Below are 26,745 nucleotides of genomic sequence, written 5' to 3' on the forward strand. Positions count from 1 at the left end.
CCTCGAAACACCCCCTGTAGGGATGTATCAAGAAACCTCTGATATGGCTCGATACGTATCAATATTTTAAACCTTGAGCTCAATTAAACTTATAAGTTTCATTGGACTCAAGCTTGAATTGGCCAAAAGCCCAATTTAAACCAAGCTGAATCAAGGTTTTCATGAACCGACTTGATTAGCTCAATTTAAACCGAGATAAGTCCTTGAAAATAATTAATGACAAATGCAACCCATCTTGGACAGATGGTCAATGGCAGATCAAATAAGCATCATTTCTAAAAACCAGAAAGCTCACCAGAGGTTCAACTATCTATTCCGATCAAGTCTGACAAGATTGCTTAGAATTTTAACACTCCATTTTATCCATTAAATCCATGTGCACATAGAAAATGTAATTCTCCTCTAACAGGGTATTCTTGTTATATGTATTAGGGTCCGCTTGATGAGTCTGAATCTTCTACCAACACAACCTCAACCAACCACCTATTAACAACCTCAAATAAAGACACCTGTCCCCACACATGCTTTCTTTTCTCTCATATGTGAATTAATGGGACGGATGTTTGATCCATCCTATTAGTTCTTCAAACAAAATTTCATCTATCCCCATTTTAATCTCCCGCCTGAAACGTCCCCAAAACCCTTGTGCCTGTACTTTCCTCTTATCACTTTGCTGGCAGTGATCTTTCTCACCAGCAACGGCAACTACGACGATGACTTTAGCAATCGACGGTGATCCTCCTTGTTTGACTACTTCCCTTTTCTTTATTTCTTTCATTCCTCTCTGTTCTCTCATCTCTTCCCAGTACAGAGGATTCTAAAACCCACCAACAATTGCGCCAATCTCTTCTCATGCCTGCTCCCCTGATATTCCTCCCTGGTTGGCTCTCTGTTCTCTTATCTCAGGGCTACTTGTTATCTCGAAATTAGAAGTTATAGTCTTAGGACTACTTGTTATCTCATGGCTATTAAGAGAAATTGGCCATTCTATCAGCATTAATCCTTTGGAAGAGCTCCATACAACATTAATCCTTTCAACCTTTTTGGAACCTTTGAACTATACTATTTGGAACCTTTCAACCTTTTTGCCCTAATTGAAATGTTGGTCATGCTATTTTTTGGAGACACATTTGTCCTTGTGTTCTTGTTACATATGCTAAGCAAGTTTGGTTTGTATTTTAAAGTTTTTATTTTTTACTTTTATTACTATTTATGCTTTTTTTTTGTGATCTGAACATTTATGAAAAGGGCAAATTTCTTAACTAATTATACTCCTACTATTGTCTTAAAGTACCTCTATTGTTTCTAACAATTGACTAACTGTACCCTTACCATCAGTGTTCATTAACGGAAAGATTAAAAGGACTATTTTGCCCACCACTCAAAAAACTCAAACTCCTGGTTCAATAGAAGACATTGCCGGTGATCTTCAAGCTCTTTGGTTTTGATAAATGCTAAGGATCGATCAGCCTTGAAATCTCATGGGTCTGAAAAAATCTTCATTAATATTGGCTAATACTGGTATGCCCATGTCCTCGTCTTGCTCTTCACCATTAATACTGGTTGATACCGTTTTTGTCCATTTGTCTGGATGCCGTTGCTGCAAACACAAACAACTCTATCTTAGTATTGCACTTGAAACTAGAGCCAAGGAAAAATAAAATACAAGCCTTTACCGCTGACAATACTATTGCTTCTGGTAGCGGATCTTTTCAAGGAGATTGGCAATGATTTTTCCGATTTCCCCACCGACGGCATCTGCCAGTCTACTCTTACCAAACAATCCCCAAGCAAGCTCTATCATTGTAAATTCATTTTTTTGCTGCAGGAGAGACGCACACCTTCCCACTATAGAACTCAAGGAGATTGGTGTCGATTTTTCCAAGTTCCTCGCCGATAGCATCTGCTAGTCCACTCTCACCAAGCAAGCTCCACCACTATAAATTCAATTTTGCTACGGAAGACGTCCAATGGCATCCTACCGCCTGTGATTTCTTGAATTATAGGGAAACCCTTGCTCTAGCCAACGACGATAGATCTGAGTATCTCTCAGATCTCATATCTGGGTTCATTGTAGATCTGAGAGATACTCAACAGATCTGGGTACCCAATCTTCTGCCGATCTTGGAAAGCGCTTCAACCTCCCACAGATCTAAGCACTTTTTCCAAGTGAGTGAGAGAGGGGCCGAAGGTGGAGATGATGAAACAGGGGAAAGAGAACAAATGGGAAGGAGAGAGAGAGAGAAGGGTAAAATTGGGTTTTAGAAAAATTATACATCATGTGGTATTATGTGTATGGAATTTGATGAAAATATTAATGGATGATAACGGTAAAAGTACAGGTATTCAATTGTTAGAAACAATAGGGATACTTTAAGACAATATCAAAATAGTAGGAGTATAGTTAGTCAATTCCGGGATAGTTTAAGATATTTTCCCTTAGTCTCAGTTTGGAAGGAGTACAAATGCAAATTTGTAAGTGTAAAACCTTGTATTTTGTATTATTTTATATGTATTTACAATATAAATTTGCATTTGTATTCCTTTCAAACAGAGCCTTATGAAAATTACTTTGAGGCTTCAAAAAAAATCCTTAATTGATAATAAAATGTTACAGCCCAATAAATTATGTATTTAACAACTTAATTTGGGTTCTTGACCCGATGTGCTTAATTAATTTACCATCCAATATTTGCATGACATGGAGAACAGGGGAAGCTAAGAGTATGAGATAACAAAAGTCAGGTCGAATCAAATTTGGAAAGACTAAAACCACAAAACCAATTATAAACGGATCAAATTCGGGTCACCCTTAATGGGGATTCGTATCAGACAATCGCACAATGTTTGCGGCTCTTGTGGCCTTGTGGGAACTGGACTGCTGGAGAGAGGGTCAGTAAGTATTTTGTATTTGTTAAGGGGAGGGACAATTGACAAAGATCTCTCTGGTTATTACGAGTTGGAAGTAGGGAACCGAACAAAATGCTGGTCGGGGTCGTAGGTGCGGCAGCATCACCACCAGCAATACCTTGCTTTGTTGCTTCTATCGCCCTGAAAAAGAACTACAAGCTCATCAACTGGGGTGTCCTCGCGTCCACCAAGCAACAGCTGAGGATATGGCAAGGCTCCGCAGTTCATATTGGAGGTGTAGGCCAAGCAGCGTTCACTTCTCTTGGTTGTCGTGGTGATCCATCATCACCGTTTGCAATTTCTTCTTCGGATTCAAGACGACCACCTCAAGAAGAAGAGAGGAGGAGCGTGGGAGGACAGGGTAAAAGGGCTCTAAGCGGCTCAGATGTGTTGTTCGCTTTGCAGAGAGCTGCGATGGCTCAGAGTCAAAAAGGGAAAAGGGCTGGTACAGGAAGCAGGAGGCGCAAAGGATCAACATGGAACAATAGTGGAAGACAAGGAATGGCGGATGATACTACGGATTACAGCAACGTTCGACCGTTGCGCATAAATGGGGATTGGGGTGTTCGCTTGGATGACTTGGAAAGGCGTCTCCAAGAGCTTCAGCAAGGCGCTTCCGGCGGCATTTGACTCCAATAGTCCAAATACACACAATACGAGAAGATAAAGCAAGCTTCTAGGGTTTGTTACCTGGCTTGATCTTGAAACTTGGAAGGACTGATATTGATTCAATCTTATTCTTCACTGTTGCCTGTTGAAGGAATGGATTGTTCATTCATTTATTTATTTCTTATTAATAAAAATTATCTATTAAAATAAAATACGTTATGTTTATTTGTGAAAAATAAGGAGAATGAAAAAAAAAAAACAAAGTGCTCTGCTCTGCCGCTTGGTTTATTATCAGTAGATGGTAACGATAATTGATTTATCATTGTGTGTAATTTTTCTGAATGCGTGGTTCGTACAATCCAAGGCGACTACGATCTTTAATTTTATTTAATAATAATATGCAGCTATTAGTTTTTTTCCTTTCTGATAATCGTTTTTTTTTTCTGGCGGACGGCTGATAGCTTCATATGCTTTTTTGAAATTGATCCCCTGCTCCGTTATTTATTTATATACAAGCTTTTTGTGAAAAAAAAAAGAAAAGAGAAAAACTTTCATCCATTCATTACACGCTCTAACAGAGAGAGAAGGCGGGGAGAATCGTGGCATCTATTCGGCCTCAAAACCACCTGATGACTTGTGTGGTAGAAATCCATTCAGCAAGTATTATTTGGATGCATTAATGAGGTCCTGATAATTCAGTCTTTAGTTTGAAAGTTTCATAATTTAACCCTGGAAAATCGATACCGCAGAAGAATCTCCCATCTTCCAAGTTCGAACCTCAAAGAAGTAAAGGGTTATCTTTGCCATTTCTTGAATATGTAATAATGAAGATATTTAGAAAAGAAATATATGAAAATAAGAAAGCATAGAAGGAAAAAAAAGGCAAGCTATGGTCATAATTTGTCAGTGAGAAATTATGTAAGAGTGGAGCATGCATGGCAGTAGCTACACAACACAGATAGACAAAGCCAGAGCCAGTACCAGCAACTCATTCGCCTCTAACGAGCCTTTCTTCTCTGTTCTTTGTTGGGATTTGATTTTTTTTTTTTTTGAAAATTTTCTTTATAATCAACAATAAGAAAGAGAATTTATTCATGGTGGTACTGAGTCTGCAACCCCTTGTGTGTCCGCCTCATGGAAATGATAGTTTGATTCGTAGAGGGAGACGAAGCAGTGGTTACGTTCTCCGATGTGGAATTGCGGAACCATCGGGGGAGCCGGCTCCTCTGGGTCAGAAGACGCAATATAGAGATGGATTCTTGGAGAAGGCATTTATGGCCCTGTTCGCCCGCAAGATGGAGAAATTTGCTTCCTCTTCGTCTTCCAATCAAAGCAAAAGCAATGGCTTTTGGGATTACGACTACGAGAGCTTTGTAAACGTCTCGAAGAGGGTAATGCAAGGAAGGTCTCGTAAGCAACAGCAACAAGTGGTCAGGGAGGTTCTCTTGTCTATGCTCCCTCCCGGTGCCCCCGCTCAGGTTGGTTCTTCTGTTCTGTCTCTTTATTCTTGACACCTCTCCTCTCCTCTCCTCCCCTTCACTTCTTTCTTAATCTCTGCTCCAGACTCTGGAGTTCACTCTGTCTCACTGTTTGTTATACGCTCTGACTGTGCCCATCTGAGTTTCTTCGGAAGTTTACTGAAATGGGCAGGGCTGGTGTCGGTTGAACCGACTGATACGGTAATGGTATGTTAAGAATTAAATGCCAATCCCAACTTGAACCCAATTCAAAATTAGATAGACAAGACGAGGAGATGAGGTAGGGCTGAGCCCGGGAGAGGGTCCAGATTCCAGCCAGAGCCGGTTTGAAAACATAATCATCGACTTGGGGTTGGGAACTAAGAAGAAATTATGCCTAGCTTCATCCCTCCACAATGAACAAATAAATGACGAATGATATTGTGGTGGGTATTGTTGCAGTTTCGAAAATTATTTCCGCCAACCAAGTGGGCTGCTGAGTTCAATGCCGCATTGACAGTACCATTCTTTCACTGGTTAGTTGGGCCTTCTGAGGTACGTACTTAATTTTGCACTCAACGCATAATTTGACTAGTGCAGTTATCCTTAAACTATTCCTTTCATCTCTTACACTACTGATCGATTCACGATGTTCCACGGTCATATCAGCCTTCTCTCACATGCTCGTATTTTTCTTACTTGATCAACCCATTAAAAGCATATTGCCTCCTATTCACTTAATGTTTATTAGAGAAAACTTGAGGGAAAGACATAATTCAGAAGCTGGAAAGATATTGGCCTGGTCTAGACTTTTGGAGTAATTTTTGCTTCCATTTCTAATATTCATGGTTGTATACTATTTTTTAAGCTATAAATATCTTCTAGGTTGTGGAAGTGGAGGTAAATGGGGTGAAGCAAAGAAGCGGAGTCCATATAAAGAAATGCAGGTAGAATGATTTCTTCTCTGATAAGTTATAGAATGACCGGTATTGCAAGGGGGAACTATAATTGTTTGATTTTTTTTTTCTTTTGTTATTATTATAGGTTCTTTTCACTTGCACCATCATTGCTCAAAACTCACATGCAATCAAAATATGTCCATCTGATTGCGAGAGTCAATGAAAGTCGCGAATTCTCGTTTAATAAATTGCAGAGATTACTAGGTTTATATACAGAATTTAAAATTCAAAAATTAAATGTACAGATAAAATGATAATTACAACAGGATGATGATTATCATAAGTTGATAGCAAGATAATTGTTATCCAGGGTTGAAAAGTCCACAATAATGAATTATTGTTGTTATCTAACTGATGACATGGCCAGTGTGGATTTATCTCTAGCATCCCCCCTCAAGTTGGACAAGGATGGACCAATGGTCAGCTTGCTTTTGAGATGAAGAAACCGTGTAGAGGGAAGCGGTTTAGTGAGCAAGTCAGCGAGCTGATCACTGCTGGGCACGTAATGTATGGAGATCAGTTCTTCGCACTCATATTATCGCACCAGATAGTAGCAGGAGAGAGCTGAATGCCAAGTTCAAAGAGGAGCATGGTGATCCAAGAGAGTTCTGCAGCAGTTGAGGCAAGGCACCGATACTCTGCTTCTATACTTGACCTAGAGACAATAGATTGCTTCTTCGAGCTCCAACACACAAGATTGGGGCCCAAAAATATAGAATAACCACTTTGAGACCATCTATCAACGGGGTAGCTTGCCCAATCAGCATCAGCAAAGGCAGTGAGAGTGAGAGTTTTGGACAAAAGAAGAGATAGTCCATGTGTTATAGTACCCTTCAAATAGCGAAGCATTCGCTTGACTGCCGCCCAGTGAACGGTGGTGGAAGCTTTAAGGAACTGGCATACTTTGTTTACAGAAAAACAAATGTCTAGGCGAGTTAATGTCACATATTGGAGCGCACCAACAATGCTCCTGTAGAAAGAAGGGTCAGAGAGAGATTCACCCTGTGAGGAGTCGAGCCTAGTGTTGGCAAACATTAGGGTAGGGGCCAGTTTGGCTTCATGCATCTGAGCACGTATTAACAAATCTGATATATACTTATGCTGTGACAAATGAATACCAAAAGAAGAGCGGGTCAACTCAACTCCCAAGAAGTAGTGTACTGGGCCAAGATCCCTCAAGGCGAACTGAGATGATAAATCAGCAATAAGAGATGAAATAGAAGCAGAACTGGAGCCTGTAATCAGAATGTCGTCGACATAAACTAGGAGAATAAGAGTTTCTCCTTTGGTACGTCGAAGAAAAAGAGAGGAATCAGCCCATGATTCAATGAAACCCAAGGTGAGAAGATAATCTCGAAGCCTGGTGAACCAAGCCCACGGGCCAAACGCAAATGCCAAACATCCTTGGAGGTGCGCTCTCCAATCAAAGCTACAGGACTGCTAGAAGAAATTGATTGCACCTTGTATAAGCCATCTTTAATTGGTCCTTTGAAGAGAGTCTTCCCCGTCATCTGATCCTTTACAAGAAAACCACAAGCATCAAATATAAATACTACATCATTATCCTTGTAGAATTGGCTCACTGACAATAGATTCCTAGTGACCTAAGGTACATGCACTATATTATGTAAATCAAAGGATCTAGAGGATGTGTGAATAGTGGAAGAACCAATGTGAGAGATATGTAAATGCATACAATTACCAACAATTATTTCCTCAAAACCAGTGTATAGATTATGTAAAGACAAATTATTGAGATCTGCAATAAGGTGATTCGTGGCACTAGAATCCGGATACCAGATTGAGTTACAAGAAGACCCTATAGAAGAGGTAGTGTGAGAAGCTACATTGGCGTTCTTGTTGGAAATTTTCTTCATCCCTAGAAGCTCTAGATATTTCCTGCAAGTGGTAACAGTGTGTCCAACATATCCACAAATCTATCAAACAACAAAAGTATCCTTACCACTGGGTCATTTAGAACCATTGTTGGGATGTTTCTTGTTGTCCGAAGAAGAAAATTGTCGAGATTTATTTGAATAATGCTGCTATGAGTGTCCAGAGGTATTCCCCCTCTTTCTTTCTTGCAACATTAGTAGAGGAAAAATCAATAGAAATAGCATGACAAGCTAAGCACTTCTCAAAAGTAAGAAGTAAACTCTGCACATCTAGCATGGTCAAATAATCCAAACGAGCAGTAATTATGATAACAAAAGTGTCATATTCTGGCGGCAAACCACCGAGAAGATAATGAATAAGATCTAAATCTGATATAAAGTAATTAGAAGCAGCAAGAGCATTAGAAATCCCTTTGATTTTTTGAATGTAATATGCAACTGACAGGTCGCCTTTTTTAATATGTGCTAACTCCAACTTCAAATCATGGATCCTGGAAGTGGAAGAAAATAAACGGCTGAACTGGTCCCATACTTCCTTAGAAGTTTTGCATCCTACACTTGAGCAAGAACATGCTCTTTGAGAGAAGAAAGAAGTCAGCTCAATATGAGCTAATCCTGTTCATACCGGGAGATGAATTTGGGGTTGATCTGTTGATCATTGGTGCCAGGAAGAAATTTTGATGGACATGGTAGTGATCCATCGACATATCCAATGACCCATTGAGTGTAGGGAGAATTTGCACAGACCATAAGAGATAGTTGTATCTATCTAAGCGAACTGTGATAACATTCATGAAACTGGACAGAGTAATCAATCCATTATTTTTGGAAGAGGACCCACCTTGAAAGTTGATCGAAGAACTTTGAGCAGACATGACGTTAGTCTTCTAGGGCTCTGATACCATGCGAGAGTCAATGAAAATGGTGAATTCTCATTTAATAAATTACAGAGATTACAGAGGTTTATATAGGTGAAGATACAAAATTTAAAATTCAAAAAGTTAAATGTACAGATAAAATGATAAGCACAACAGGATAATGATTATCATAAATTGATAACAAGATAATTGTTATCTGGGGTTGATAAGTCCACGGATAACAAATCATTGTTGTTATCTAACTGATGACGTGACCAATGTGGATTTATCTCTAGCATTGATCCATGAAATAGCCACTTATGATTCAAATCTACTATAATTCCTTCCTCTAGTTGAGTTGGGAAATACTGTTCTTTTGCTTCTTAAATGATTTATGCTCCCTAATGAGTGTTATTATTATGCAAATATTGATTTTCTATCTCCCCTTTTATGTTGGTTTAAGGTACTTGGAGAATAGTGGTTGCGTCGGAATGTGTGTGAACATGTGCAAGGTTCCAACTCAAGATTTCTTCACCAATGAATTTGGGCTTCCCTTAACCATGAACCCAAGTATGCCCCTTTTTGTTTCCGCAGATTGCTTTGTATAAGATTTTTAGACATGAATTTCCAGAGATTAATTAGGTATATTCTCTCAATTGTTTTTTTTTTTTTTTTGTAAAATGTATTTCTTTCATGCTTTTATCTATTTTAGTTCATTTCTACTGATCAGATTTTGTTGTTTATATTTTATTTATTTTATTTTAGCCACCTTTAATAGGTATTCTCTAATCTGATCCTTTCTTTTGGTAGATTTTGAAGATATGAGCTGTGACATGGTGTATGGCCAAGTACCACCTCCTTTTGAAGAGGACCCAGTCTCAAAACAGCCTTGTTATGCAAACATATGTAAGTCCTAGTAAGGATAGTATACATTTAAATAATAATAATAATAATAGCCAGAAGGTTTTCAAAGTCTAACTATAAACCATCTCTGCAGGTTCTATGGCAAATCCTAGTAACACAGTTTGCCCTAAATTACAAGCATGAGAAGATTTTCATTTTTATAGAGGAATCTTGATGGCAACAAAAGCATTTTAAAATGGCAATTGACTCCACTCCAAGCTAAACGTTTTTCTTAACAAAGGTAAATTCCGCACTTCCTGTGAGAATCTGAAAAACGTTTTTTATTTTCTACTTCCTCTGTTAAAGATTGTAAAAAGAAAAAAAAAAAAATCCATTGTATTGGCATTGACGCATTTACTTTTCGAATGCTTGGCATGCCCTTTTTTTCGTGTATAAGTTATTGCTCCATCCTTGGAAGCATTTCTAATCCACCTGTAAACCGTATATGTGGGCTGTTCACATGTTAAATCCTGTGGTCTATTACTATATCATCCATATAAGCCACCTTGGGTCTTACAATTACTATTATTCATTCATAGTTGTATATGTTTTTCAAAAGGTCATTTAGGTAAATATTTGTTAAAAAATATTCATCTGGATAAATTTATCTATTCTATGTTCTTTTGATTCCTGAATAACTTCTATAATGACTTTTTTATTTATAAAAAGTCAATATTAGGATGGATAAATTTGTTCCATTATATTTTGTAAACTTTTTCTTATATAGAAAAATTATTTATCCATTTAAAAGATAGATATCACTTATTTCGGCAAGTGGTTCCCAAGAAAATTAACTTTACCGTGGAGTCTTGAACTTATCCAAAAAAAAAAAACATTGTAACCAGCTTTCGCCTCCAATTTCCCGAAAAATGAACTAAGCCTAAAGAGGGGAGGTTTTTGTCACTTAGGCAGGCCCGGTTGGTAAGAGAAAGGTTTATGTCATTATCATCCCGATGATGATAATTTGGTTGGAAAGCAAATTAAGGTCTTTTTTTTTTTGGAAATCTAATATCTAATATAGCAAATCCTTCATTAATTACTTGTTAAACAACCTAAAAGCAAAGTCGTGACAATAAGGCCTCTTTACTACTAAGTATGTGGGGATTTGTCAACGGGAAATGTATGATTTACTGAAAGTTAACCAATGTCGTGTTCTTTTATTGGTAGATGTAAGACCCAGGAAAACGAACTTTCCCCAAATAAGGTTTTTAGTAACAAAAAATCTTACCCTTCTCGCAAGAAGGAAAGTTATCAAAATTAATGAACAAAAATGTCCATTGAACAAGCTTTTTAAAAAAAAAAGTTATAAATATAAGTAACGGAAAAAAAATTATTTGGGTAAATTTCAATAGAAAAGAACAGTGGTAATTATACTTAACTAAGAAGCACTTATCCAGATAAGTAATTTATCAATAAAAATAACAAGGCCTATGATGGAGTCTAATCGGATCTACTAACAATAATACTAGATAGTAACATATATATATATATATATATATATATATATATATATATATATATATATTTATATATATATTTATATGCCTTATTTGACCAATGGTTGAATTGCTTACCCACTATCAGGAGGGAATAAAATGGTTTTATTTTCAAATTATTGATTTCTATGCTATTTAAATCAATGTTGTGGATTTAATTAATAGAATTTAATGATGAGAAAAATATATCTAAAATATAGGATTTAATGAGAGAATATGCCTCAAATATGAGACTCAATGAGAGAGAATAGGAAAATAATTTTATTCCCAATTGATTTTAAATTTCATATTCCATTTCCATCATTAATAAACTGATTTCTTATTTATCATACTTATTTTTGTCTAATATGATGAATATATGATATTAAAGATGTTCCCAAAATTTTCTTTCTTTTCTATATTTTTTGCATTTTATCAAGTTTAACTTTTTTTATTATTTAACTTTGGCAACAATGTGACATGGGTTGACCTATTTGACCCAAAATTGTTTAATTTCTTACCATTACATAAAAATACTACTTTTCCAAGTCAATTTCAAAAGTACAAGTTTTTATGTTATTAGAATTATTTATATATGGATTTGATTAGTTAGTGAGAGGATGGTGAATGGTCGGGTCGAGCAATGAGGGTGCTGGTCCGAGCAAAGTAACGGTATGGGTGCTACAAGTTGGGATCCCTTACCTTGAGCATGGAACACCTTTTTATAACTGGAGTTTCGTCTCCTAGTCGGATTAGGCTTTTGGGGAGATCAGGATGGAGCTCTCCACCGAGGTTACCGGGGTAGAGTCCTACTCCTCGGCGGAGTTGTCTTCCCACCCCCTTATCCGCGGTTGAGCTTATCTGTGGGGCATGTAGCTGACGTGGATGGAGGGATGAGACGGGGGGCCAAGGTAATAACATAGCTCGGCTGAGCCGACCCGTCGTGGCCGAGTTATGCCGACGTGGCTGGGTGATGACTGGGCACCACGTGTCTCTCAGGGCTAGCTCAACCATGACCCCAACACCACTCCCCCAGTTCTAAAGTTGAGGGACGAGGTTCTCCTAGTTCGTTACTCGGTTGAGGAACATCCGAGCTGTTGTCTGGTCCTTCCACTATCCACGCAATGTTGGTCATTTCCAAGGAATCCTCCGATCGTCGGCTGTAGAACTTAAGTAAGAACCAAAATTTCGGTTCCCAAACTACTCCCCCAATTCTGCTGTCAAGGAGGGGGAAAGCTCGGCCAGACTATTGCACAGCCGTGTAGCCTTGTCTGGCGTGGGGGCTCGGTTCCGATCAGTGTTAGGCATCCTAGCTGGGCCGGCATTCTTGGGCGGCCCCATCAGGGATCCGCGTTGGTGGTTGGACCAGCATTGAGGGTCGAGCCGGCGCATTTAATGGTCGTAACCATTGCATGTCAGGGTTGTCACTTCGGTTTTCGATGCTTCGCGCGTGCATTATCGGTCGCATCGATTAGTGGTGCTTCATCTATACCGTTGATCTCTCCTCAATTCGTGCTCCTAGTGGCTATAAAAGAAAAGGGGCCCCCCCTCTATGTCATTTGCGAGGAAGGTAAATTGCATTGCTTGGCGGAGTGTGGTGTGATTGCTTAGTAGTGGTTGCTCGGCGGTTTTTCCTTCCTCGGCTTGGTATGTCTTCCTTATCCCGTTGATCCTCTTCCTCTTCTGGGTCCTCTAGTAGTGGTTCCGATTCCAGCTCTTCCCATGGCTCCAACTATGAGCCTGAGCTGGGGGATTTCGTGACCGCCAAAGTCGAGGAGGCTGAGGCTGACCCTTTTGGGACGGAGGCAAAACTCCCCTGCGAGCAGGTCGTCGGTTTGGCACCATGCCCTGAGTCTTGGCACCCGGGGATATGGCTCGAATCCGAGCAAAATGGCCATTGATGCTCAGCCCGGTGAGATATGTGTGTACGAGCATAACTTTGAGGCTGGGCTAAGGTTCCCATTGAACGAGGGGGTCACCAAGGTATTAGGTTGGTATAGGGTGTTGCTGGTGCAGTTAATGCTGAACTCCTTCAGGTTCTTGCTCGGCCTCATGTCCTACTATGTAGTTCGTGATATCGAGCTGACCCTGGGGATGGTGAGCTTTATGCTTCAGCTGAAGCATCATCAGCAGGGCAACACTATTTTTCCAATAGGCGGAATGTTCGGTCATTGGTCGGGGCTCCTTTTTCTGTGAAGCACTAGAAGGAGTCGTTTTTCTTCGTGCGCATTCCCGGGGGTCTCCCTTTTCCGGCCGAACTATGGGAGTCGAGGACAACTGTGTCACAGCCCGAGTGGATGAAGATTATTTGGGAGGAGAGGTCGGCCCTGAGCATGATCCATGAGATAAATGTTATTGCGTACACATGCTTGCTGGGTTGATGGAGAGGGTGGTCGATCTGTTTCTTTTACTGTTTGTTTGCTAATTCACTATTCCCTTGTTTGCTTTCTACTTATCTTGGGCATTCTGTGTTGCAGGTATAAGGATGGCCAATGAAGAAGAGATTATTCGTCGAATGAGGGCACTTCAGCAGAGGCAGAGGCGAGCTAGTACGCAACTGGAGGCTTAGTCCGAGGCAGTGGACCAGCCACGATCCATGGATAGGGCGATTCATGCAAAGGAGAGTTCGACGGCGGGAGGCTGAGGAGGACGATGTTGTCGTGGTTGACCCTGAAGGGGTTCATCGTCCTACGGGTGCGTCGGGGACAGAAATGGGTGGCAGTAGCTCGGGCGTGCACATGTCGCGGTGGGTTGGTTCGTGTTGATGATGACTTGGAGATGCTTGGGGTTCCTGAGTAGTTGTTGCGAGGGATTATGACTATGTTGATGGCTCAGGCATCGGTCGGGGTCGGCTGCGGAGCCTTAGAGTGCGTGCTTCTGCGGTCTACTGCCCAAGTGAGTTCCTTTCTTTTTTTTTTTGGGCATATACTCATCATTCTCTTCTTGTGTAGCGGTCATGTTGGTCGATCACCTCCGGGACATTCGATCAATGTACGAGCGAGAACACTCCGAGTATCTACGGCAAAAGGCCCAACTGGCTGAGCTTCAGGCTGTCGGGGAGCGGACAACCGTGCTAGAAAGGGAGGTGGTCGAGCTAAAGGCGTAGATGGTCAAGCAAGCCAGTATTGTCCGGGGGCTGAAGCAAGAGATCGTTGAACTTAAGGCAGAGCGGGAAAGGCTTAGGCAAGAGGCTACCGAGGAGGCAGTTGACCGGTACAAGGTGTTGGAAGAGATGAAACTGCAAATGGACGAGTACGTCAAGGCCTCCTTCGAGATTGGATTTAACGTCTTCCGCTGAAGGGTCCTTCGCCACTACTCGGAGCTGACCGAGGTGTCGTAGGGCTTGTGATCCGGACACTCCCCCGGGTTCTGCCAAGGATGCCGACGAAGGGGTCGGGGACGAGGTTGACGCTACTGAAGGGGCTGCTAGCTTTGCCGCCGAGGATTGAGCGGCTATCTCTTCCAAGTTGTGTTTTTTCTTTATGTTGGGTTCTCTCCCTTCTTTTTTTTTATATCGGCTCAATATGCCGAGCCTTAAACAATGTAGCAGACCACTTTCATATTTGAATATAAGTTACTTTTGTTGACCATGTATGTGTGTCTTGTTGTTGTTGTGCGTTCTTTATACTTGTGCATTTCTTTTGCTGGGCGAGGCATGGTTGGTCGGGCTATCGCGTGCCGAGTTGGGCTATGCCTCTGCGTCCTCAACCTTCTGCCAACCGAGGTATGGTTGATCAAGATCTTTTGGTTCTCGAGCTCTTAGCCATGGGATGCTCAGTTTCTAGTCTCGGGAGCCTCTAGGGCTAGCCGTTTCCTAGCTAGCTCAGTCATTAAGCCGACGGTTGTGTGGAGTTCCGCGACCAGCCTCTGGCCTCGATAGGCGGGGGCATTCTTTCTCCACGTTTAGGCTCAGTCATGGTCAGCTGAGTCGGGTAGCTTAGTCAGCGATACGTTGCCAAGCTAGGCATTATGGGCTCGGCCGTTCTGGGATCGACAGAGTCAAATTGGTTAGTAGTGCAGCTTAGCTTGTGCATGTGTAGTGTGCGGTGAGCGTGTATGTGCCTGGTGGTCAGAGATGTAGCTTAAAAGAAAGGAAACTTGTATTGCTTGTAGATCTACTAGTAGTGCATCCTAAGATTTCCCAAGTTCCAACTTGGTGGGTGTCGAATCCAACCAAAGATAAATAGTCTTGCTCCAATTAAATAATTTGTAGATAGTGATGAGCAAGGTCGTCTCCACAGGGATTGGGTGGATTTATTTCCAAGTAGATGGACTAAGGGGTGTTTGTAAAGCTAAGGAAAATAAGAAAATAGCAGAAAGTAGCAGAAAACAAAGATTAAATCGATGGGAGATGGCTTCTGGTTGAAGGGACAAGTTCAGCCTTGATTCGTAGCATTGATCCTTGATGCAAAGATAGATTCATATGTTTATGAATAAATTGGTTATAGCTATTAACAAGCTTTAACAGCCAGCCTCTACTCTTATTATTCGACAACCAAAACAAGCTCTTTGATTGCTTCCCTTATTAATAGGCAGTCATAAACAAGCTCTTAGGATTTATCCTATTAATAGCATTAAGAAGGGAGAGACCCAATTTTGGTCAGCGATCTCACAAGCTCGGACCGTTTAAACCAGATCATACATTTTCCTAACATAGATCAAAAACTTTTTTGCAATCAATTTCTGTTAGTTGCCACTGATTGAACCTACCAATCATATACGAAACTGGAGGTTCAATCGGCCATAGATTATTTTCATTGAATGAGCAAGGGGCCCTTCTTGCTTAATCAATAAAAATAGTCCTCATAAAAATCAATTAGATCTCACAATGTTTAAAGAATCAAAGCTTCCCTAACCCTTCAACCAGAAATAAAAACTTACAGACACTCCATGATGAAATCGCAGCTTCCAGATGAGAAAGGGGGGCAAACTCTTGCTTCTTCCTCCTTGGTTGCTAGTTTCTCTCTCTGAAGATTGAAGCTCTCTTGGAGGAATTGATGCCTTGGGTGCTGGTCCACCCCCCTTTATATAGGTTTGGGGAGAGGGCTGCTCTCCAACTCCCTTAAGGAGATTATCCTCAAACTTGAAAGTCCTAGTCTAATTTGAACTTATCCTACCTAACTCTTATCTCTTATCTTTCTAGGACTACAATTTGAGAATTTAAATCTGATAAACTCGTTTATTGAGATTACATTCAACTTCTATTCTAATGGGACTCTTGGATCTTAAATTCGAACTGGGCTTCTTTAACAAGTCGGGCTTGCTTCAAGACTCTTCTGCGGAATGGGCTTCAACTTGTGAAATGGGCCTTGCTACGAAATTGCTCCAACTTTGGGCCCAAATTCATCTGCGATGCGTACCGATTCTGCCAAAACCCAAAACATAAAAGTTGTGGGTCTTTTCCTTATCTTTTCATTGATCCTTGAAATGTCCAAATCAGAGTCTGGAATTGAGAGTTATGCCCAGATCACTGATCGGTGCCGAAACTGTGCAAAATCATCCGATTAGCCTTGTTTTCTTCCAATCGCCTTCTTGCTTACCCTGAATCGAAATACAAGAGTAATGAGTCCAATTAGGTACTAATTAAGTGTAAAATACTGAATATTGAGGGATAAAGATATGACAAATTTTATTCTCATCACAACTCCTCGGTATTGGTCGGCCTTCGAGGTCTTCGAGTCTATAAGTACTCGGTCCGAAGACCATGGTGATTTTGTACGGCCCTTCCCAGTTTGGTCCGAGCTTGCCTTCTCTGGGTGCGGGGACTATGACTCTGCGTAGGACGAAGTCGTCTATTTTGAATTCGCATCTTCTGTCTTGAATTTATGTCGTCTGTGATGAGCACACGAGGGATGCCGAAGCAGCAGACAATACCTTGCCTAAAGAAGTTCTGGGCATTATGGGCGGTAATGCATGCCAAGGCTTTGGCTTCCACCCACTTCGTTAAGTAGTCTATTGCTACAAGAAGGAATTTCTTCTATGCAACCACGGTGGGAAAGGGGCCGAGGATGTCCATTCCCCATTGGGCGAACGGCCACGAGCTGGTGATTGGCTTCAGGGGGCCACAACCTGGTGATGTAGACTGGAGTGTCACTAGCAACTGTCACACTTCCGAACTAACTGGGTGGCCTCCTGGTTCATCGTCGGCCAGAAGTAGCCCTGCTGAAGTGCCTTATGGGTCAATGTGTGCGCGCCGAGGTGAATTCCGCAAATTCCCTCATGTATCTCCCAGAGGACGTAGTTTGCTTCGGCTGGGGGGAGACACTTCAGGTATGGGAGAGTGTGGGAGCAGCGGTAGAGTTGACCCTAGATAAGGCAGTACCGGGCTGCTCTGTGTTGGAGATTCTTCGCTTCCGCTCGGTCTTCTAAGAGAGCACCTTATCGAAGATACTCGGTTATGGGGTCCATCCAAGATGGGTCGTACTATACTGGGAGGACGAGAACGATCATTGGTGCGATGCTAAGCTAGGCTAGTGTATCCAGTCGTATAGTCGAGTTAAAGTCGGTCTGCGGCGAGCTGGCTAGCTTTGAAAGGGCGTCAGCTCGGGTGTTCTCAGCTCGAGGGATCTATTGAATATTGAAATGCTCAAGCTTCTAAGTGAGCTCCTGCACCTTTCATAGATAACTCGCCATGGAGGGGGTCCAAGCCTCGAACTGGCCGTGGATTTGATTAACCACTAGCTGCAAGTGTTAGCACCCGATTTTTGCTTGGTCCACCTTCTGAGCCTCCAATTCACCCCAAACACCCGATCAGACCCATTCGACTCTCTCTAAAACACTCAAAAACCTAGAAAACCCAAATTTTACCCCGAGAGCCCTAAGATCCACCGTTAAACCTGCCCGATACCTATCCAATGGCCCCGATCGACCCTCACTTACACACCTCAACCATTAGATCAGACACAACCATCAGACCTCGAACATCTCAAAACACCTTCATTTGCTCTCGATTACATAAAGATTCCATTTTGAGGTGCCAGATTGATCGGATTCCAAATCCACCTGGTTCGAGTCCAATTGGCCAATTTGACTCTACCAATCATCTCAAGATGTCTGAAAACCCCACCTTACAAAAATTCTAGCCAAAAATACCCTTGTTAACCCTTTCCATTTCGGCCAATCTTGTTAACCCTTTCCATTTCGGCCAATCTTGTTAACCCACACACAAAAATCCACTCTCTGTGGTCAGACCCATCTTAACCCTCCATTTTTTTTACCCAAAACCACCCATCATTGAACCAAGAACCCGGTTCAACCCCTGGACCAGGTTTAACCCAACTTATTGAAAGTTACAAAAATTTGCCCCTAAAATTACCAAAACACCCCCTGGCGCCATTTAAAGGAGACCTACCCCTTCATTTTCACCCTAAGCGGAGAACATTCGGATGGACTGTTTTCATCTCTCCCCGTTCAAACACAGACACAAGCGGCGATGACAAACCAGAAACCCCCTCTGATCTTCACTCTCTTCCTCTCTATTCTCTCTTCTTCTTGTTCTTCTTGTTCTTGTTCTTCTTCCTCTGTTCTATTTCCGCCGCTGCAATCAGTTGCAGCGATGGATTCGAAGTCAGTGACATCTCCTCTCCAACCTCCTCCCCACAGAGCTCTCTTCCTCTCTCTCTCTCTCTCTCTCTCTCTCTCTCTCTCTTTATCTTTCCTTCCCCCTTATTCCTTCTCCATCTTTAGTTGGCTCCCTCCCCTGTTTTCAATTAGTCTCTCTCCATCTTCTCTACTTCGTATTACCGCCGCCAACCACCGTCACTTTCAGCTCTCAACAACCTAAACAGATTGGCATCTTCCAACAACAACCCCATCAACAACGTCAACAATAACGTATGCGCTGATGGAATAGTCATAGGGGGGCATAACCAATATGCCATGCACACCAACGTCCCTTCTGTCACTATCGAGCAGTTCACCATGCCCCTGACCTTACCAGGCATCTCTGTCACGCAAAACCCTAAATGCCCTCTGCCCACTGTGAACGCAGCTCTTCCACCAGTCAAGCCCTCTATGGTTCCCATTGGAATCGTGGTCACTGGTTCAATGAGCCCATGCAGTTCATCCACATGATTGACCTGCATATGAGAATGTGGGATAGCCATTTTGTAGCACTAGTAAGGACGCAACGACAACAACAACACCAACTGCATCAGGCCACAAGGCAGAACGCTAACCAGAACCAACAGCCTGGAGACCAAAATCAGAACCAAAACCAAGTACTAGACCCACCTCGCCATCATGACGGCCAAAACCAACTTCCCGCTATAGAATCAACCCAAGTTGTGATGTTCGAGGCTACCAGCTTCACTAAAGGGTCCCGAAGAAGGTGTCGCAGACATGCATGCCACAACACAAGAAGGAATCATCTTGCTCTGAATGACAATGAGGAGGCAAAAACTAAAGAGAAAGAAAAGGAGAGGAGCTAGATCGGCACCTCGTCTACGCAAACAGTGACCCGAACCTGCTTCTCCGTGGCGACCTGCCATGTCGACTACGTCAGATGGCTGACTTGCCGACCATCTTCGTGTTCAGAGAAGTGTAGTTCCGGTTTCCCCTTCCATCCAAAACCACAACTACACTGCTCTAAATGTGAAGAGGGGAGAAATTTTGATGCAAATAAAGACAGTCGAGTACGTCAGATGGCCACCCAAGATGAGTGGAGACCCAACCAATAAGAACCCGAATAAGTACTACCACTTCCTTCGGGATATTGGCCATGATACAGAGAACTACCATAATCTCAAGGACAAGATAAAGGAGCGGATCCGGGGAGGTTACCTGAAGTAGTTCATATAGTATGAGAACCGCTACCAACTTGCCGACCAGCCCAAAGAAGCATCACAGTCGAGTAGGGATCAGAACAGGGACCAACCTCCCTGAGACCCACCACCACCAAAGCGGCCCATCCGTAGTGTGATCAGCATGATCATGGATGGGTCCATTATGGTAGGATGCATTACCTTAGTGGGAAAGAACTCAATCCGGGAGCTCGTGCATGAGGACGAGAACCCACCCGTGCCTTCGCATGGAGGAAGTCATTTACTTCATTGAGGATGACACTTACAGGATCCAATATCTGTATGATAACACCCTCATGGTCAAGTTAGTGATAAACAACTTTGAGGTAAAGAGGATGCTGGTTGACTCCGACAGTTTTGCAGACATCATCTTCTTGGATGTGTTCGAGTGGATGGAGCTAGAGAGGAACTACCTACAACTAGCCAACATTCCCCTAGTTACCTTTAGCAGAGAAGTGGTGCAACCTCTAGGCCACATAAGAGTGCCATTGACAACGGGCTCGCCACCAAACCAGGTGTACTTTGACCACAATTTCCAAGTGGTCGCGACTCCCTTGCCTTATAATGCCATCTTAAGTCGACCGATCCTACACACCGTTAGAGTCGTGGTGTCGACTTATCACAGGCCATCGACATCAACTTGGAGCCATCCCCAGAGAATAGCAACAAGAAAGATCGCCCCATGGCAGAAATCATCTTGGTGTTGATCTCAAACATTGAGCCCGTGAAGGCAGTGCAAATCGGAGTCCACCTCACGGAACCACTGTATTCTGAACATATAAGTTTTTTAATTAATAATTTAGATGTTTTTGCTTGGTTAACAGCAAAAATTCCCGACATAGACCCCTCTGTGGGAGTCCACCTCACGAAATCACTGTATTCTGAACAGATAAGCTTTTTAATTAATAATTTAGATGTTTTTGCTTGGTCAGCAGCAAAAATTCCCGACATAGACCCCTCTGTCATAAGTAATAGGCTTAATGTTGACCCTTTAATCAGACCGGTCCAGTAGAGGAAAAGGAACCTCACCCAAGAGCGGTGGAGAATAGTGGATGTTAGCACCCGATTTTTGATCGGTCCATTGCCTAAACCTGCAATTTGCCCCAAACACCCTTTTAGATCCATTTGACCTCTCTGAAACACCTAAAATCCCAAAAAGCCTAACTTTCACCCCCAAAGCCCTCAATTCCACCGTTAAACCTGTTTGATACCTATCCGATAGCCCCGATCGCCCTCCACTTACACCTCAATTATTAGATCAGACACAACCATCAGACCCCAAACCTCCCAAAACACCTACCCATGAAATTTGAACTTAAAATTCCTCCGTTCACCCATCCATTAAGCGAAGATTCCTTTTTGACTTCTCTCGTACCCTCAATTCATATCCACTTGATCCGGACACATCTAAACTAATCAAACCCCACCAGTCAACTTAGAATGTCTAAAAACCCACCCTGCGAGATTTCAGCCTAAATACCTTCATTTACCCTTCCATTTATAAAGATTCCATTTCAATCAATCTCATTGGCCCGCACATGCACGATTCTGCGGTTAAACCCATCTCAACCCTCTATTTGATGGTTGAAAAATTCCAACCATTGAACCAGAAGACCTAGTTTGACCCACCTAGACTAGACCTGATTTGACCCATTTCCTCAAAATTACCAAAATACCCCTAATTAAATTCTTAAGTTACCCCTCTTGCACCAAATTACCAAAATACCCTTGACCAAAATATCCAAATTCCCAAATTACCCCTTGCACTAAATTCCCAGAATACCCCTTAGACCCATTACCAAAATATCCCCTGACCAAAATCCCAAATTACCCCTCCCACCAAATTCCCAACTTACCCCTTGCACCAAAAATTCCTAAAATACCCCTTAAACTAATTACCAAAGTATACCCTTCATTCTCCAAATTACCCAAATACCCCTCTAAACCTTCTTGTTCAAACCCTAGATTACCCCAATCACCCTCTTGGCACCTAATTTACCAAATTCCCCTTCTTAGCCCAAATTCCCAAAATACCCTTCAGACCTTAAATTACCAAAATACCCTTTTTGAACCCAAATTACCTGATACCGCCTCTAAACCTATATCACCCCCTCCAAACCCTAACTTGTCAAATCAGCCCCTTCATTTTACTCAAGGTTTATTAGCCCCCCAGCTTCTCATTATAAGAAGTGGCTCAAGCAAGTGAAAAGGGGAGCTCTCAGTGGGTCTCCATAGAAAGGCTATCAAACTGAGAGTAGAGGGGTTTTTTCAAAGTGAAAGGAAAGCAAAGAGAAGGGTTCTTCAAGGACTGAAAGAATAGAGAGAAAAATAGGGTGCTTGCACGAGAGGGTTTGTGAGAGAGAAAATAGAGACTTCAGCTAAAAGAAGAAGAAGATAGGGAGAAGGGAGAGAGAGAGTTTGAGAGGAAGTTTGACTGAAAGAAAAAATAGAGGGAGACCGAAAGAAAGTAAGAGGGTTTGAGAAAGAGCTCAAGTGAGAGAAGAAAATAATAGAGGATTTCTTCAAGAGAGGAAGAGAAAGAAAGAAAACAAAGAATAGGGAAGATTTGAGAGTGAGTCCGTGCGAAAGTAGAGAGGATTCAGAGAAAGGAGGTTCTTTGAAGAGAATATTTGGGAGATGATAGAGAGGGTTCTAAGAGAGAGTTTGAAAGTAAGGATACAGTGTTTCAGGGTAGAACCAAACGATCACCACCCTCATTCCCATGTTGTTATGTAGAGAATCGGTCCAAAAAACCCTCTCCAATTCATGGTCTTTGACCTCCAACTAAATTTTTCTTAAAGTCTTAACTCATCATTGCTCTGCCCTCGACCTACTCCCACTACCAACATCGGCGAAGGACTTCATAACAACAATCTCAAGGTCCTATTCCAGTAAAGTCATCCAAACAGACACTTTTGGGTTTGCTAGTTCAACCAATATCAATAACAACATTGTTTGGTTGTTTTAAGGCTACATTGTGGTAATACGCTTACCTCATACTTGGTTCTTTAGATTCGAGTTTCACATTTGTTATATTCTTTTCCTTTATATCAGTTTCTGTTATAAGTTTTGTTTTTCTTTTTCTTGTGTTTGTTCTATTTTTTTCTTTTTAGTTATGTTTTTGTGAGTTTGAGGACTGTTATGTTTTCTAGAAATTTGGATGGGATTGATGTGCTCTTTCAACCTCTCTGATTGACCAACCGAGTTTGAAACTGGGGGTTCTGATAGAAAAGGGGTAGGGTTTCCTATCCTTTTGCTCAGGCCCCTGCGTCCAAAAGGGGCCTAGACTGGAGGATAAGGGAGCGGGGTCCTTAGCTTAACTTCAAATGTAAACAAAGAGGGAATTTTGGCATTCTTACTGACCAGAGAGAGAGTGCCTAACCCCTTCCCTCTCTCTCCATCAAATTACCCAGAATAGCCTTGTCACTATCAGTTCCGAAATGTTTTACCGAATACAATTCCAAGAGGCCCATCACTCCTAGTTATTTGTTTTTGATGGGTGACAACTTCATAGATTTGGCCAAGAAGTGAATAGCCAGGGGCATTTTCCCGACATTCATAGTGGGTGATGTAGGGAAGCTCCTTGCAGCAAATTTCGTTAGAGAGATCCAATATCCAAACTAAATTGCAAACCTAGTCCTCGTGAAGAAAGCCAACGACAAATGGCACGTGTGCATCGACTACACCAACCTCAACAGAGCCTGCCCAAAGGACACCATCCCACTCCCTAGGATAGACCATCTGGTATACGCAATCTCAGGGTTCGAGCTATTGAACTTCATGGATACTTACTCAGGCTAAAACTAAATTCAAATGGATCCAGTCGACTAGGAGAAAACTGTTTTCGTAACTAAAATGGGCTTGTACTTCTATAAAGTTATGCCCTTTGGTTTAAAAAATGTTGGAGCGACCTACCAGCACCTTGTAAACAAATTGTGTTCTAATTTAATTGTACACAAATTGTGTTCTAATTTAATTGGGCAATCGAGCTCATTGAGTATGACATCTAGTTTGAGTTGTGGTGCCTGTAACCACCTTGAAGGCTACTACCAAGAGCTTCAACACGCCAACCCCTGAGGTTGTGGTGCCTATAACCACCTTGAAGGCTACTACCAATGTGGCATCAACCTCTGAGGTTGTGTTCCAGGCAGACTTCATCGTCGAATGTATGTTTAGCATGTCAACCCCTGAGGTTGTAGTGCCTGTAACCACCCTTGAAGGCTACTACCAATGTGGCACCTGACCCGACATAGGATGAGGAGTCCTGGATTCTCCATGTGGACGGCTCTTCCAACCAATGTAAAAGTGGAGCTAGACTAATCCTCTACGGACCTAGCAAAGTGAAACTGGAGTACGCTCTCCAATTCGCGTTTGAGTTTCGAACAACGAAGCTAAGTACAAGGCACTGATAGCCGGGCTATCGATGGCAAAGGAGGTCGATGTGAAACATCTTGTAGTATGCAGTGACTCTTAATTGGTGGTGAACCAAGTGAATGAACAGTATGAGGCTCGGGAGCCCGTCATGTTGACCTACTTGGCCAAGGTTAGAGAGCTCCTACTTGACTTCCACTCTTGGTGTAGGTAAGGTGGTGGCGAGGCTAGGGAGGTGGTCTCTTTGAAGGATAGAGGAAGGCCGAGAATTGGGAATCAACAAGGAGGCTAAAGCGAAAGGGAAGTAATGAGGCGGTTGAATGAGGAGATCAGGGACAAGGGTAATTAGTGATTGAATATGGATCACCATCATTATGAGAAGGATCTCTATTTATAGGGAAAATCCCGAGATCCTGAAAGGAATGACCTAAAGGTGTTTGTTTTTCTACTAGGGAAGGGAATATTAGATCCGCTGTCAATCATTAAGGAGCATTGTTGGGGTTTCACCACGTGTCCCTATGGGAATCTTTCCAAGGATTGACTTTCCTTTCACTCAGAAATCCTCATAACCCACGTGTGATACTACCCTTTGTGCCTTACTTAATTGATGTGGCACTAGTGACGTCATTGTTTGGGGGATGACGTCTTATTAGACCCACGTGGCGTCTTGTCGCATTCGTCACTTCGAAATACACAGGTAGGTAATATCCAGGCCCGGTTCTTAACGAATCGGGATCCCATAGCGATTGAGGGTTTATCGTAGGGCCATGTGCATGTGAACCTCATCACAGGTTCAACCTGAGTTTGCTTTGGGCTAGCGCCGAGAATAAATTCGTCGCAAGTATGATGAACCGCGAGTTCATCACAGACCTGCGATTCACTGTAGGTTCATCGCAGTGGAAAGATGGGCTGCAGGCTAATCACAAGCATCCATGTGGTATCAATCTAGTGTTTACTGTTCTCTGAGGGACTGAGCGAATAGAGTTACGAGTATTTTAGACCTTAGACTGACTAACCTATACCCTTTTTCCGATTAAATTCAATGTTGTGACCTCTGAGGGTCCCTATGCAAATTCTGGGTAAAAACTGAGAAATTTATAGAGTTTTTTGTAGATTTGGGGAAACTAGGGAGAATTCCAACTAAAAGAGAGGGTTTTTCTGTGCAAAACTGAGCACAGGAGGACGCCTCCTATCTGCAAAACCCATAAAGGCACCCCTCCTACTGTATTAGCATACTCCCCTCTCCTTAGCAAACCCCAGGGCACCTCCCCACTCATTCTTTTCACCTCTAACAAACCCTAGCCACCCCTAACTGCTAAATCTTCACCTTCCAATCCTCCCTAACATCTAATCTCAACCATACAAGCCTTACCAACCTCTCATACCCTTAGATCTTCACCTTGCAATCTCCACCCTCCATTCTAGGGTGCCTCTTTAGCATTCTAAGCGCCCAAATCTACACCATTCAATCCTATGAGCTTAAATACCAGCCCTCCATACTTATAGACGCCCTCTCCTTTTCACTCTAGCCGTATGATCCCTCTAGTTGAATCCTAACCCTCCATTCCTAAACCCTAGGAGCGCCCATTTTTTGCATAAACCCACTAGCTGCCCCTCTTTTTCTCTCTAATCCCAGTTTTGTCCACTCTTCTCTATAAAAAAGACCCCAAGGGCCCTGGAGAAGGGGTTGGTCAATTCACCCAGTTCACAAGACTAAGGTTTCTTTAGGAGTTCAAGGGTTGTAGAAAGGAAGGACGCCCAAATCATGTCAGGAGGGGTTCCAAAAAACAGTCCAACCAATCTACAACTATCGCTATTGGATTTGATCAGCCATCCCTTTCATTTTCTTTATTGTCTTTTATGTTATTTTTATTCTAGCAATCTTTTAGATTTAATTTATGTTTGTTTGTGTGTTTTACAGATCCGAATTCGTCCGGTTCAAGGCTTAGGTGTCTCAAGGGGTTCGAGGGTTAAACGGAGGAAGTATTTCGTCTTCCCAGACAGCTACCGCCACTTGATCCGAATTTTGGATCATTTTTTTGTTGATTTCAGTGTTCCATAATTTCTGAATTTTAATTATTGCCTTGTTCAACTCAGAATATTTAATTTCAGCATTAATAAATTTTATGTTCTTACTTTCTGCAAATCCCAGGTCTATTTTCCTTTTATTTGTCCAGAACGAAAATAATAATTTTTATTCCTGCTTTCCTATGGGTTTAACCCCTTCCTCACCACATACTACGTTGGTTGTTTAAGGTTATCTGAGGATTGGAAAAATTTATAAATCTCTAAACTGCTGCCATGGGTGTTTGACGACGCATCTCGGGTGCACCAGGTTCCATACCTGCGCCTGTTCATCTTCCCCAGTGCCATTTGTCATTCCCGACATGTGAGAGCTCTCTATAAGAGTGCGGAGGGAGGCCACATCAGTTCCCCACTTTATCATCCTACTATCAGTTCTACCTTCTATCGTCTATGTTCATCTTTCCCAACGCCTTTTCTGTTTCC

The 26,745-nt window shown here is 42.2% G+C and overlaps 1 protein-coding gene across 4 annotated transcripts; it reads left to right on the forward strand.

The window, feature by feature from the left end:
* Positions 1 to 4,252: 4,252 nt before the first annotated feature.
* On the forward strand, positions 4,253 to 26,324 carry LOC104604670 (beta-carotene isomerase D27). 4 transcript variants are annotated; one of them, XR_016081085.1, is made up of 8 exons: positions 4,253 to 4,997; positions 5,439 to 5,531; positions 5,862 to 5,923; positions 9,151 to 9,257; positions 9,498 to 9,593; positions 9,685 to 9,831; positions 13,543 to 13,932; positions 14,017 to 14,655. XR_016081085.1 is itself a non-coding variant. In XM_010269121.3 (6 exons), the coding sequence occupies exons 1-6, from the start codon at positions 4,614 to 4,616 to the stop codon at positions 9,732 to 9,734; spliced, it is 792 nt and encodes a 263-aa protein (XP_010267423.1). In that variant the 5' UTR covers positions 4,253 to 4,613; the 3' UTR covers positions 9,735 to 10,021. The 4 variants fall into 4 exon arrangements, 1 of the variants encoding a protein (XP_010267423.1); XR_016081083.1 differs by lacking the exons at positions 13,543 to 13,932; positions 14,017 to 14,655 and adding an exon at positions 26,159 to 26,324; XR_016081084.1 differs by having other exon boundaries at positions 13,543 to 14,655.
* The last annotated feature ends 421 nt before the right edge of the window (positions 26,325 to 26,745 follow it).

This window comes from Nelumbo nucifera, chromosome 1, assembly GCF_055504915.1.
Source record: "Nelumbo nucifera cultivar China Antique chromosome 1, China Antique-T2T, whole genome shotgun sequence".
NCBI classification, from domain to species: domain Eukaryota; kingdom Viridiplantae; phylum Streptophyta; class Magnoliopsida; order Proteales; family Nelumbonaceae; genus Nelumbo; species Nelumbo nucifera.

Excerpts from the sequence above, each read along its gene's own strand:
- LOC104604670 (XM_010269121.3), top strand. The coding sequence starts at position 4,614 with ATGGTGGTACTGAGTCTGCAACCCCTTGTGTGTCCGCCTCATGGAAAT. Across the intron at positions 4,998-5,438 it reads CTCCCGGTGCCCCCGCTCAG|TTTCGAAAATTATTTCCGCC; the intron begins GTTGGTTCTTCT and ends GTATTGTTGCAG. Across the intron at positions 5,924-9,150 it reads GTCCATATAAAGAAATGCAG|GTACTTGGAGAATAGTGGTT; the intron begins GTAGAATGATTT and ends TGTTGGTTTAAG.